The following is a 15,160-nucleotide window of genomic DNA, read 5'->3' as shown; positions in this document are numbered from 1 at the left end:
ACTTGTCGCCGGAAGATAACGGTCGATCGTCAATGTTATCCCTCTCAGAAACTCGTGAGCGTGCGGGTCGGGTATTAGTTACCCGTCCGTAGAGCCTCTGCTTGGGACAGCGATGACGTTGAAGCCAATTGAAACACGGCTGTGGAGCGACGCTCGGGTGGAGTGCGAGATTCGCTAGGTATAAAAGTCTCGTCACGTCAAAAATTTCTGTAAAAACCTCTCGCGTTAATAATCTTCTCGGCTCCACCGTCGTCCCGCTGTCGCATTGCCTGGCCCGCCCCGAACTCGTTGCCGGAAAATAACGGTCGATCGTTAACGCTGCCCCTCGCAGAAGCTCGTGAGCGTGCGGGTCGGGTATTAGTTACCCGTCCGTAGAGCCTCTGCTTGGGACAGCGGTGACGTTGAAGCCAATTGAAACACGGCTGGGGAGCGACGCTCGGGTGGAGAGCGAGATTCAGTGAGATTCGCTGGGTAAAAAAGTGCCGTCCCGTAAAAAATTTCAGTGAAAACCCCTCGCGTTAATAATCTTCTCGGCTCCACCGTCGGCCCGTCGTCGCATCCCCTCGCCCGCCTCGAACTTGTCGCCGGAAGATAACGGTCGATCGTCAATGTTATCCCTCTCAGAAACTCGTGAGCGTGCGGGTCGGGTATTAGTTACCCGTCCGTAGAGCCTCTGCTTGGGACAGCGATGACGTTGAAGCCAATTGAAACACGGCTGTGGAGCGACGCTCGGGTGGAGTGCGAGATTCGCTAGGTATAAAAGTCTCGTCACGTCAAAAATTTCTGTAAAAACCTCTCGCGTTAATAATCTTCTCGGCTCCACCGTCGTCCCGCTGTCGCATTGCCTGGCCCGCCCCGAACTCGTTGCCGGAAAATAACGGTCGATCGTTAACGCTGCCCCTCGCAGAAGCTCGTGAGCGTGCGGGTCGGGTATTAGTTACCCGTCCGTAGAGCCTCTTCTTGGGACAGCGGTGACGTTGAAGCTAATTGAAACACGGCTGGGGAGCGACTCTCGGGTGGAGAGCGAGATACACTGGGTAAAAAAGTCCCGTTCCGTCGAAAAATTCAGTAAAAATACCTCAAATGCGGTTGGAGCGTGGAGTCGTTGAAAAAGTGATTGCCGAGTGATCTGAGAGTTGACGAAGGTGAGCAGTTTCTCCGAACGGACACAGAGATCTCCAACCCTCTGCCAAAAGAATCTGTCTTTGAAGGGAAGGTCTTCAAGAAAGAGAGAGAGTCAATAAGTTCGTTAAAAAGGCGCATACTTTGCGTAGCCCGCGAAGGTTTGTTACATTCCTCCTGGAAACGAGTAACGTTGAAATCGCCTGCGATACACTAGAAATTTCCACAAATGACACTAAGACCCAAGATCTCATCCCAGAAAGATCTCCTATCGCTGCTGTGACAAGGAACGTAAATACCTGAAAACCACCACTGTTTGTCTCCTTCAAAGACTTTAATAGAGACAAAGAAGTCTCCCACCAGATTCTCTGAAACTTTGAGACGCCGATAATCCCAAATAACTAGAATACCTCCCACTGATCCGATCGAGGGAAGAAGAGTCCATTTTTTAAACGGGAAGAATCCCAAATAAATAGAATGTTGTCCCTCTCAGAAGCTCGTGAGCGTGCGAGTTGGGTATTACTTACCCATCCGTACAGCCTATGACTGGGTTCGCTGTGACGGTGAAGGCAAGCAAACCACGGCTTGGTTGGAGAAGAAAGAGAGACCAGAGACGACCACGCCCCCATGAAGCTGTTCAATGGTAAGAAACCGTGTCTAAATGTTGTTGTTTAGAAATTTAGGGTTTCGACGTACTTGAATCTTGTGCAGAGCCTAGAGGTGGTGGTGTCGATCAGCGACTCTGTTCATGAGGCCAAGTCACTGGATCCGAGAGCTTCTGCCGGAGAACAAGCTCAAGCTCACTGTAAGCCGCGCATGGTGGGAGAATCGCTGTCGAGTTTAACGGACAATCAACCACTAACCAATATTGGTATCAAAGGATTATGAGAAAGGGTAGAAGAATACGAGGTTGAGAGACCTGAATCGTCATTATTGGACAAAGAAAGGCTGTATATAGGGGGTACTCTTTTTTTTTTTTTTGTCTCTTCTATTTACCCTGTTGTGTATTTGTTTCTAAACCGATGTCTTCACACTGCAGGCTTTGCGATAGAAGTTTGATTCATTCGGCTCGGCAAGGTCTGATCTAGAAAGGCGGGGTAATTAGAAACAAACCGATGTCTTCACACTGCAGGCTTTGCGATAGAAGTTTGATTCATTTGGCTCGGCAAGGTCTGATCTAGAAAGGCGGTAATTACTTAGAGCTTTCAATACACAATAAGACTACCGATGTATGTGAGCAATCTCTTGTTTTATTTACTGATTTCAGAAAAAGTAATAGCTCTCCTCTTGTTCATCAGGCTCCATCTCTTGCTTCGATTCGACTAAATTCCTTTTACATGTTGTTTTCATCAGTAATATTCTTTGGAGGAACTCTGGACTGATGGATTTGTGATCTTAAAGATTGGAAATGCACAATGAAGGCACATGAGATACGAGCAATACAATAATCAATAAGGTGGGTTTTATTTTGCACCTTATCCTTTTTTGGCATCTGTTTTTGCACATAGCTATATGTTGTTTGGTATGTATGAATTACTGAATGCCCGTCTATGCATCATAAAAAAAACACTTACTGGAATATTGTTTCAGTGTTTGTAGTTTCTTTATAAGCTGATTCACTTACTGTGTCGTGGCTGAAAATATATTGGATGTTTTTATTCTTCATAAAAGTTAGCTTTCCATATTTCATTTCTCTCAGAGATTTGTGGCTGCATTTTTTTTTTATTGTCTATGTGTGTTCCCTATTGAATTGTGAAATCTGGGAAATAATGTTTGTGTATAGGCAATGCTTGTGTTATGTTCACGTCTTTGCATATGGATTTGAATTATATCTTTCCTATTACAGCATATTGGCAAGGAGAAATGTGGGAGTTGCTAGCTTTGTCAGAGGAAGTGAGCTGCTAGGTAAAGATATACTTAACTCATCGACTTATAAGTATACTAGCCAAGTGATGGTCTCTGTGTGATTTAGTTTTCAACACTGGTGGTATTGGTTATTCTGCAGATATGGTAAAGTCACAAACCCAAATTTTTTTATTTTTGATATCTCTATAATCGGGTGATTTAAGTCGGGATGGTATCATTGGCTAGCCTTTGTCTCTTCTTTCATGATGTTATAGGGCATAATAGCAAGATGAGCTGATTTATTTCTATGGGGCTTCTCTTTACCTCTAGCTTGACATATCCTCGTAGACTGGGTCTTTGTTTCTCTAATCGGTTGATTTTTTATCGGGATGGTATCTTGGTTTGAATTCATCTCTATTTTCAGGACGGTTTTGGGGATTTATCAAGCCATGCTTGTATCCTTCTTTGGGACTTGTCTTTTTTATTGTAGCAAGACATACCTTCTTGGATTGGACCGCAGTTTCTCTTAGGGTGCTTGTCTTTGGGACCGGTTGCTTTTATGGGAGATAGTATATTTGCTTCGCTTTTATTTCTTCTTAAAGGACGGTTTGGGGAGTTTACGCTTATAGAAAATGGTGCTGATGTGTGATTTCGATTGGACCTCTCTCTTCGTCGAGGATTCTCCCATTTCAGCAAAACATTTGGTTGGACATTTTGTATCAGTATCTTCAAGCATTGTGTATTAGCTTTTCTACAAGGATTCTTGTTTGTGGTGAGTTGTTTATGTGTTGATATTCCTCTCGCTGGTATCAGGTTTTTCAAGGGGCTTATGTTTGGTTGCTTAAATTTGGCGGTGAAGTATCGGCTTATGTTTTCTTCTTCATGAAGGATAGTTTCGGTTATTTTAGGCTGGACGGTTGAAGCTGAGGTATTCTTGTCTATAAGCTGGATTTTTTCAGAGGCCGAGGTTTTTTCTTTTGCTGATTACTGATTCGCACCACGTATTGGCTGAGTATTTTTTTGTGATTGCTGATTTCCGTTGCTTGAGTTATCGTTTGGGCTTGCACTTCAGAGGTCTGCTATATTATTCACAAGTTGTCACTTTGAGGGAGAGGGTTTGATTCTCAGTCCCCATGAACTAGTCAAGTCTCAATTGGCATTTGGACTTGCTGAAATATCCTAAATATCTATCTCGGCTTCCTTGTTGATTTTTTTACGCGGTCCCTTAGAGTTGAGTCCCTTAGATTTTGTGGGATGTTTTTGTATTGTGTGTATCTATATTGCGTCTGTGATTGATGTTGATTTGGAGTATGATGTTCTTATGATTGTCATTTGAAATACTTTCTTAGCGTGTGATATGATTATCTATCTAGACTGCTTTATGTTTTTTTTTGTTCTGTGGTTGTGTGTATTTCTTAGTGTGTTGTATGATTTTGGTCGGGCTTTCTTTTCTGTTTTGCTTGCCATTTGGGTTGTGTATGTTTGCTTGTGAGTGTGTTGAGGCAAAATTTGCGTGTGTATGTTTGCTTGTGTGTGTGTTGATGCAAAATTTGTTTTGCTTTGTAAATCATTTAACATGTCTACTTGACTCTCCGTGTATTTGGTTTGTGATTTTGGTCGAGGGTTAGGGTATATCCATGTAACTAGGTTGTTATATTTCCTAGTGCGTCAAATGATATATAAATTACTTAATTATATATGATGATGCGCGATGATGGTTAGTGTGGGGTTATTTATATTCTAATGATGTTTTCCTACCTTTAGAATTGCTCTTAAGTTTGAGGATGCCACAACTTGTATTGTATGAAATTTTATAAGAGTGGTCATTGGCATTAGTGGTTTGATATTTCTTGTTATTCATTTTTAATTATCGCTAATCTCTGATACCACTGGAAATAGTCTTTTTTTTCTTGGAAAAGAGGCAGTAATCATTAATTGAAGAAAACATCAATCGCAGTTGACATGGTGGAACATACTTCAGCCAAGACACATAGGTTTGAGCCTTAATTAAAAGCTTAGCTAAACAGCCAAGTCTTTGGATTTAAAAGAAATTCGATGGACTCAAAACAGCCGGAGATTGAAACAAGTCGTGGTAAATGATACCGATTTCGGTGTTGGGAACTATTCTGCGGTTGAGCGCACTGACAACTCTTAGGCAGTCTGATTGGATCAAAACTTTGACAACTCCGAGGCATTGACAACTCCACCCATTTTATACTTATAGCCTCTCACTTGTTCATGGACTTTCCCATTTGAGCAAAACATGTGGTTGTGCAATTTATTGGTGGGAAATTCGATTGGTCTCAGTATCTTCAAGCATTGTGTATCAGCGTTTCTGCAAGGATTTCTTGTTTGTCGTGAGTTGTTTATATGTTGATATTCCTCTCTATGGTATTCCAGGCTTTTTAGGGCCTATGTTTGATTGCTTATATTTTGAGGGGAAGCATTGGCTCATGTTTTTACTTCTACATTAAGGATAGATTTTATTATTTTAGGCTGAACTGTTGAGGCTGGGATATTCTTCTCTATAAGCTGAGATTTTCTAGAGGCCGGGCTTTTTTTTCCCGGTGGTACTGATTCAAATCACTTATTGGCGGGGGATTCTGTTTTATGATTGCCGATTTCCGTTGGTTTGAGTTATTTCTAGCTTGCACTTCAGCTTTGATACCTGTGAGGTCTGCTAAATTAGTCACAAATTGTCACTTAGAGAGAAAGGTCTCTATTCTCGGTCTCCATGAGCTAGTCAAGTCTCAATTGGTGTGTGGGCTTGCTGATATATCCTAAATATCTATTTCGGCTTACCTTGATTCTTTTTTTAACATGGTCCTCCAGAGTTGAGTCTCTTAGATTTTGTGGGGTGTCGTTGTATAATGTGTATCTATGTTGTGTCTCTGATATGTGATGAATGTTGGTTTTGAGTATGATGTTTTTGTAAGTGTCATTTATTGGTTGCATTACTTGTTAGTGTGTGATATGATTATCTGTTTAGAGTTTAGACTGCTTTATATATATATATATATATATATATATATATATATATAATTTTTTTTTTTTTTTTTTTTTTTTTGTGGAGTTGTGTATCTCTGCTTATGTGTTTGATTGTGAAATGACGTGATGTCATCTTCTTTCCTAGTGGTTGGTTATCTGACGTATGCTATTGTGAATATTTGTTTACCATTTGTTCATTTGATGTGTACATTGTGGTTGGATTCTAATTATTGGTTATTTGATCTTTTGCTTGTGCTTTCTTTTTCTCTTTGGCTGCTATTTTGGGTTGTGTTTGTTTGTTTTGTGTGGGTTGGTGCAATTTTTTTTTTTTTATAAAAAGTTTGCTCTGTATATAGTTCAACATGTCATTTGGCTTGTGGTTTTGGTTATACTTATTTGTGTAAGATGATGTATATTATATTACTTAATTATATAATGACGGCGATGATGGTTAGTGTGGGGTTATTTATATTCTTATGATGTTTTCCCACCATAAGAATTGCTCTTAAAATAAAGGGAAATAAAACTTACTATACGTATCATAACAAGTTCATGTTTTCACACATAGATAAGAAAACCTGTAAATTTAATATAATTAATTTATATATAAACTTCTTTGAAATACCAAACTTAATTTAGCTTCACTCGGATATTCAAATGTAGCGTAAGTATTTATAATCACACTAGTATCTTTCTAGAAAGGTATCATCCCCGTAGAACAGATCAGGGTTTGATCAATGGCTAGGGCTATGAAGTTATTACATATATAGAAAGCGCTACTACAACAAGAAAAGTTATCTAGCTAGTAAATAATAAATATTACACTTTTAAACCATTATATCCGCAAGAGCAAGAGACCATGTAATTTGAAAATATTTGAAAAATACTTTATTCTTTTCTGCCCGTATATCACTACTTTTAACTAACAATATATATTATATGAAATAATCAAATAACTACCTTCAATTAGAATTATAGTTAAATTATTTAAATATGAAGGAAATAGTCCAAGATGTCTTGCTTGAGTTTGGGTTATTTTATTAATTTTTAGAAACTTTGGCTGGTCTAGGGGTTTAGATGAGCTATATGCACAATTCTCTCATTTTTAAACGACCACTTAAAATTAAGCCAGAGAAATATTATATGTATATATATATATGTATATATGTACATATATAAAAACATAAGGGCTTTTTACATATTTACTCGATCAGTAGGTATGCTTAGTATAACTTTATTTATTTATTCAAGGGATATATAATATCACTTACTAAAACAATTAGGCAGATGAGTAGCCCAGCCTAATTTGGAATTTTTTTTTCTCTCCTCATTAATAATTTCGTGATTATAATACATAATTAACGGTGCTTAGTTTGATGGAGATAGTTAACGAATAGTAGTATAATTAAGCTCTTAAACTTTCTTTAAGCAATTGGGTTAGTTTGCAGTATCATGCTGTATTTCTAATGTGAATAAAACCTTTTCAATTGTGAGCCAGATATTTGGATTTTTGTTCAGCTATTTTATCATGTTTTGAAGTATGGTTTATAAAAACACAGCATTGCATAAAAGATATTAAAAATCGGCAGTTTAACCGGTTTAAACGTGAGATTAAAACTCATGATATCAATGCATTACAGAAAAGTCCAAGTAGTGGCTAAAAAAGTACGATATATATGGCTACAATGAGAGTTTGATAAGTCTAGCTTTCATCATAAATACATCGTTAATACGTAAAGGCTACAACATATTATGCTCATCAGCGAATTAATCTGAATGATCTGGCATTATTTATTAAATATCAATATTATATGTATGATTTGTCAAAGCTGCCAGATTCTAAACCCTAATGGCCGGTTTATATAGATTTACATGACACTTTGAGTCCAAAAGTGCACACGTCCACTTTTGGATATTGATAGAGAAATTTGAAAAATATATGACTGATAAGTCATAGAATTGAATTTTTTTTTAATTTTAATTGTGTCAAGTATTTGAAATATATGACTAGCAATAATGACCAAACTAATTGAGAAAATTATAGTTTGATGGTCATACAGCTGCAAAAATAGGACGCTTTTTTGTATTTATTTTTATTATTATTTGCATTCGACTGTGGACGCAATAATTTTTTAACCCTTAACTGCCGTCACATATTTTCGAAACTTCTAGAAAAAGCTCATTTTCTGATGAGAAAGAAGTATTAAACAATTTATTGCTATTTTATACCTAAAATATGTCAACATATTTATAAATTAGTCGATAGAAGTAATTGTTTCGAGTTTTTGCTTCCACTCATTAATAAAGCTTTTAGAACAAAAATAATAAACCAGAGACTATGGTGCTAATGCATTATGCATATATCCGCAATATGATGTCACATAAACAATAAATCCAGAAACTATATGTGTATGTAGTTTGTGAGAGAATAAACTAAAATAAAAATAAAAACGCACACATATTAAAAATATATATATATATATATATATATATATATATATATATATTAAGAATTTGAGATGAGAATCGAAATGAGATCACGTGATATGATGGTTATTATAATTAATTGTGTATTTGACAAGTTGCACATGAAGCTATAGTCCCTGTCAAATTAGGTTTTCATATGCATGAAATATATATGTATATAGATTTTTTTTTACATATAGACAAACGAATATAAGATTTTTTTATACGTAAGAAATTCAGCATCATGTTCTTTATATTCCTCTTCAGAACTCGTTTTGCTATTCTTTTTCTCTAAATTATTATAGAGAACCATGCCTTACGAAAGTCTTAAACTTAATTATCAGAATAAAAGTGGCATCCTAGTCGACCGAAATGCTCGAAATTTAGTACGTATGTTAATTTGAGATGTCAATGGAATTATTCTATGTATATTAATAATAATAATAAATTAGCATTAGAAGAGTCATTGTACTAATATAGATGCAAGCTTGAGATTTCGAACGATAAAACGTGGGTTTGAAGCAGAATTTGCCTCGCCATGCAAATTTTGATGAGATTCTAATTCTCTTTCCCATGCAACATTATTGAGAAACTAAGCATCTTCTTATCCTTGTTATCATTTTTTTTTCTTTTAGGTATAGCCATGTATAGCTATAGCTCCAATATATTTTTTCTCTCCTGTATTATTGTAAGTATTATATTCCTATACTCTCTATTGACCATACAACATTGTAGATCCTGACTTGACAAACTTTATCTTTTAATTTTCTTCTTCCTAGCCCTAGTGGCACAACACGTATAGCTCCATTATATTCACTCTCCTCTTTAAATTCAGTTTTCTTGTGATCTATCATTTCCCTCACCGCACAAAAAAAAAAAATTTATTTAATCAATATTATAGTTTTTCTCTCGTGCATCGATCTTTCAAAATATTTGGAGACTATGAATGGGAAAAAAGGCAGTAGTGTTGTCATTGAGATCATTAATATTGATAAAAAATATATTAATAATAGTAATAATAATAATAATAATAATTACAAACTCTCTGAGCCGGTGGCTGGGAAAATATCCGGGCACGGCGAGGCGGGCGATATTATTTCTTCATCCAAAGCATGGGTTTGGAGTGTGTGGGAATTTGCAAAAGAGGACACAAATAGAGTGATATTCTCACTCAAAGTAGGGCTTGCTGTTTTGCTTGTGTCTTTGCTCATTCTCTTTAGAGCACCTTATGAAGTCTTTGGCACCAACATTATTTGGTCCATTCTCACCGTTGCAATCATGTTTGAATACACAGTTGGTAAGTAAATTTTTTTTTATATTCCATTTTTATTATTGGCACATGTCGTCTTTGAATTTTTACGAGTTTGATTAATTAACCATTTATTTCTTTTTTTGGCAGTTTTTGAACTTTGAAAACTTGGCACCTGTGTCCTTTTTGCCTAGCCCTTCCGTTAATTTTTTTTGACAAAATCTTAAGTGTTATGATTACGTGACCTTATATTTCAGAGTAAAATGAAAAATAATCACCATCAAATTAATTATCGGTTTCAACACCAAATTTTGGAGACCGCACACTTGAGATTATATGCTTATAATTTTATATTATGATTTTTGCACAATAATTATTATTTTATCATAAAAAGCAAGGTCAAGCGGACGCTCGAGATGATTTTAACAAAAAACTGAAGAGATTATTTAGGCAATAAAAAAAGTCACGAGTGCCAAATATTTTTTTTTAAAAAAAGTTATAGATGAGTACTTGATTCTAAGAAATTCAGTCTCAAAATTAGCTAATTTAGTAGAAGACCATCAACTTTTATTTATATAAAAAAATTTTGTGAAACCATTTTGTAGGTGCAACATTTAATAGAGGATTCAACCGAGCTCTCGGAAGTTTACTTGCCGGAATATTGGCCATTGGTGTAGCTCAACTAGCTATATGCACCGGCCGAGTAGCCGAGCCCATCATCATTGGGATCAGCATTTTCTTCATTGGTATAATTTTTAAAATTTTATAAATACTACGTACCCCATATGATAGCTATCTAAAAAAACTAAATTTTATAATAATATACTATACTAGCTACTACGTAACTAATTTCTGTGCATGGTACTGTACGGCAGGGACTATAACGTCGTTCATGAAACTATGGCCTTCAATGGTGCCGTACGAGTACGGATTCAGGGTCATACTCTTCACGTACTGTTTGATCATAGTTTCGGGGTATCGAATGGGAAATCCGATAAGGACCGCGATGGACCGCCTGTACTCAATCGCGATCGGAGGTGTGGTCGCGGTTCTGGTCAACATCTTGATTTTTCCCATTTGGGCCGGAGAGCAATTGCATAAGGAGCTCGTCAAGAACTTCAACTCCGTCGCCGATTCGCTCGAAGGTAATTATTTATTGTATATATAGAGAAATACATTAAAATAGTAGTGTTAATTTATATATTTTTTTAATTCAACCTTTTACATTTGAATATAGTAGACAATTTTTAGATTAAGCTTGGACAGTTCTCAAGTAATTATTAAACATTTTTTATTTTGTAAATTTTTTTTAAAGTTTCAAAGGGTATATTCTTAGTGTGCCTTATTATTTATTGTTCCAATTTATATGCTTTAACGCCATAGTCATCTTGGCTAGGGTTAGGGGTACACACCCAACTTCTAGGATCAATTAATGTTAATATTTTGTGCTTATTTATATATATAAAAAATATAATATGTTGTGCTTAAACAAAATACCATGTTTATCTTACATTCTTAACTATAAAAATAATGCATTATGTGATGTTACCACTTAATTACAATAACATTTTTATTAATAAGAATTTATAGATGGTACTCTATTGAAAGAAAGAAAGTGATCGTTATTGTTTTAAATGTATGTAATAATGTGTTTATCATTATATTTTGATCTATTGCATTATTTATAAATATATATTTTTTTAAACCTCAGAATGTGTTGGGAAGTACTTGAAAGATGATGGATCGGAGCATCCAGAATGGTCAAAAGCAGTGAGGGATGAGTTTCCGGATGAACCGGCTTACAACAAATGCAAAGCCACTCTCAACTCCTCAGCCAAACTCGAAAATTTGGTACTTCATTTTGTCTACTACTATAAAAATCAATGAAGGGTGTTTAATTAGCTAAATATTCAAGGTTTGTTTAAAATTAGTAAAAACGACAACATCTAAAAAATTCCTAAGTACGAGTGTCCATAATGTTTTTTTGACCCCTGTATATAAGTAGTGTCAAATTTTGACTATTTTACGAATCAATTAATTTTGAATGGCTAGTTTGTATAATATTTTCATCAAAGCAATCATGTTCACATAGTATAGATATTTTTTTTTATTATAATTTTTTTAGGCAAACTCGGCGAAATGGGAACCACCACATGGGCGGTTCAAGCATTTTTTCTATCCATGGTCGGAGTACGTAAAAGTTGGGGCTGTGTTGAGATATTGTGCTTATGAAGTCATGGCACTTCATGGTGTTCTTCACGCTGAAATTCAGGTACGTATATATAGTGGTAGAGCTAGAATTTGAACTCATATATAAAATTATTTGAATTTTTTCCAAGGGTATAGTAGTAAGAAAAAATTATTTCAGGGGGACGAATATGAAAAAAATATTATATTGTGGCTAAAATTATAAATTTTGAAAGTTTAGTGGGGGGGCATATATGCCCCCGGTATATATATTGGTATATGGTACAGAAATATAGTAAAATAAATAGAAGGAAAAGAAAAGGAATAATAAGGAACCTAAGATCGGAAAAGAAAAAGAAAAAAGAAAAATCGATCTTGGAAGGAAAACTTGCTTTATGAGAACAAGGGAATAGTTTTTAGGGAATGGAAATGAGAAGAAACATAAAGGGCAAAGCTGTTATTTACGATCATGGGAATCGAATTATGCTATGTTGTTTCATTTATTTTTATTCTCTAATTGTTGCCCATTTGAGATTGTGCATGGAATAATACTATTCACTGGCTGACACCCAAAAACATAAAATAAAACTAAAAAAAAAAAAAAAAAAATTGATGAAGTTTTTGTAAGAGTTAGCACAAATTTTACTCTTTCCATGACAATTAACTTATTTGACGATGAATATTCTACCATTGCTAGAATCTGTATTCTATCATTGATAAAATATGTATTCTTCAACGATATATTATCATTTATACACAGATTTTATTTCTAAAAAGAAATAAAGAGTTAACACAAATTTAATTAGCATGATTAAAACAAAATGGCTGGCCAGATAAAAAATAATACTCAACCATCCTAATCTGCGTAATTAAAGAGCCAAATCATCCCCTATTTATTATTATTATTGGTAATCTTTGACATTAACTTTTGAATAAGAATAATAATAACAATCTGATTAAAACTTTGGTATGAAAATATCAGATAAGCGCCTATATTCGAGAGACACGTAACTCTCCACAAAAGGAATTTCTTCCACTCTTATACCTAGTTTTCATATGCATCACTCGCAAAAACTAGACTTTTAACCGGATTTTCTTACCGAGGTTAATCGAAAAAGATTTTTTTTTTTTTTTAACATAATAGGCAAATTTGAAATAATTGATCATCAAACCGGTTTTCATTAAAATTTGCAAGGAAAAAAAACTCGAGCTCCAAAAAAAATTAAAAAAAGAATTTTTGTGCGAATTAGCCGATTCAAATTTAGCGTTTACCAAAATAGTCAAGGTTTCATAAGTTAGTACATTCTATCCACTTATAGTGTAAAAATACTAATATACCCTTAATGTTTGGGTGAACCTGTTTTTCTAGGATTTCAAAATAGCTAATCTAGGTGTCCAAAATTTTAATCAACTCTTCTATACCAAATAGTTTCAAAATTAAGTCTATCGTCAAAATTTTAATCATACCTTCAAAAAATTTAATCCACTTAGAAGAAGAAAAAAAAAACCTAAATCCGCAACGAGAAAGCAACGACGTGTCAAAATATTTAATTCTGCTTTCAAAAAAATTAATCATTTGTTCGATAACAAAAACACTCAGAATCGAAAAACGAAAAAAGAAGAAGAAGAAGAAGAAGAAGAAGAAGAAGAAGAAGAAGAAGAAGATGATGATGATGATGATGATGATGGCGGTGGTGATGATGATCGACGTTGACCTTCGATCTCCGACGATAATCGTGTTGGCGTCGACGACCATGACAACAACTCTTTTAGTGGATTTGCAGCTCCCGACGAAGACTCCGGCGAGCGAATCGGAGGAGTTAGGGCTCAGACTCGGGTTCGGGGTTGGTTGGCTCTTGAGGATGTTGGACCAGCAAAGTTTCGGGGGTTCTTGATCCAATCAACCCAAATAGAAAAAAATGACCAACCCGATCGCAACAACCACTACCATCACCACTGATCCGATCGGACAACGCTGCCGAGAAGTGGCTCGTTGACGCAATCGTCGGCTGACTCAGGCTCCAGCAAGTTGGACTGATTTTCTCGTAGATTGATTCGAAGCTTTCCCGACTCAAGAAAGAGGTCGCCGTTAGTGTTAAGGACACCAAAGAAATCGATCCTTGGCGATGCAGTCATGCCCTCGAGCTTGTTTGTGACGATCGATTTGTTTGTGCGTTTAGGGTTGGTTTAGCAGAAGAGAGTATTTTTGGAGTTTTTAAAATTTTGGCTATTTTGCCTCAACTTTGAAGAATCGGGCTATTTTACCAAACTCAAATATAAAAATGGCTAGATAACTGCATCGCACTTTTAAAAATTAATCGATTATCCCACCTTTACTTGCCTATTATAATATTGTAATAATGTGTGATAGGCACCGTATAACCTCCGAACCGCGTTCCAATCGGAGATCGAGGACGCGACAAGGCAAGCGGCGGAGCTAGTCCGGTGCTTGGGCAAAGACATATCGGGAATGAAAACGAGCCTCAACGAGTCCCTTCTGAAGAGAGTCCACGGCTCGGCTGAGAGACTCCAGCGAGCCGTGGACACCCACAGCTACCTCTTCACCGCCTTCTCCGACCAGCCCGAGAAACCAAAGTCGCCGGAAAAGGAGAGCCCTCCGCCGGAGGTGGTGACGAGGCGCCAGTCGAGGCGGCTCCACTCGTGGCCGTCGAGTGACGTGGCGGCCCAAGACGATGACGTGGCTAAGGATCTCTTCCCGAGGGTGAGGGCTTTGGAGAGCACCGCGGCGCTCTCGCTCGCCAACTTCACTTCTTTGCTCATCGAGTTCGTCGTGAGGCTCGACCACTTGGTCGAGGCCGTGGATGAGCTTTCGAAGCTCGCCGGATTCAGGCTTGAAGATGAGGAGTAGATCGCTAGATATGTTTTATTTATTAATTTATTATTATTATTGTTATGATATGGCATGGGAAGAGATCATAGAATAATACGCTAGAAACGAGAGGAAAAGAAATGTTTTTGAGTTTTTTTTTTTCTGCTTTTAATTATGAGGTGGTACAAAGCAGTTGAATCGTGTTTCATTTTATCTACAAGCTTTGGAAGAAGCAGATTTATTATAAAATGATGAACAATGTGGTTAAAAAAATGTTGTTTTTCTTTTTTTATTGGATTGTCTTTTTTAAAAGAAAAGGAAAACAGATCAATAATGTTTGACTGGACCTCTTGGCTAATAATGCCTTTTTTCTCAGAGTACTAGTTTTAGGAACGCGTATTTATATAATTTTGATTTTAACATTCTTCAAGTATGTATTTATATAATTTTGGTTTGTAATTTTATAGGCTCGG

At 36.1% G+C, this 15,160-nt stretch overlaps 1 protein-coding gene and 1 long non-coding RNA gene across 2 annotated transcripts; both read left to right on the top strand.

The window, feature by feature from the left end:
• The first annotated feature begins 1,644 nt into the window (after positions 1-1,644).
• LOC149405593 (uncharacterized) lies at positions 1,645-2,544 on the top strand. Its single transcript, XR_016295530.1, has 4 exons — positions 1,645-1,765; positions 1,834-2,083; positions 2,162-2,310; positions 2,476-2,544. It is a non-coding gene; the product is annotated as an uncharacterized LOC149405593 (long non-coding RNA).
• Positions 2,545-9,363: 6,819 nt separating this feature from the next.
• On the top strand, positions 9,364-14,813 carry LOC149405592 (aluminum-activated malate transporter 9-like). The gene is made up of 6 exons (XM_089607849.1): positions 9,364-9,718; positions 10,276-10,416; positions 10,546-10,815; positions 11,382-11,521; positions 11,796-11,942; positions 14,229-14,813. The coding sequence occupies exons 1-6, from the start codon at positions 9,364-9,366 to the stop codon at positions 14,724-14,726; spliced, it is 1,551 nt and encodes a 516-aa protein (XP_089463975.1). The 3' UTR covers positions 14,727-14,813.
• The last annotated feature ends 347 nt before the right edge of the window (positions 14,814-15,160 follow it).

Source organism: Urtica dioica, chromosome 2 (genome assembly GCF_054948205.1).
Source record: "Urtica dioica subsp. dioica isolate 48M chromosome 2, U.dioica_male_clone48M_v1_H2, whole genome shotgun sequence".
Taxonomy (NCBI): domain Eukaryota; kingdom Viridiplantae; phylum Streptophyta; class Magnoliopsida; order Rosales; family Urticaceae; genus Urtica; species Urtica dioica.
The sequence above is the reverse complement of the archived record's forward strand: the minus strand, read 5'-3'. Positions and strand labels throughout refer to the sequence as shown.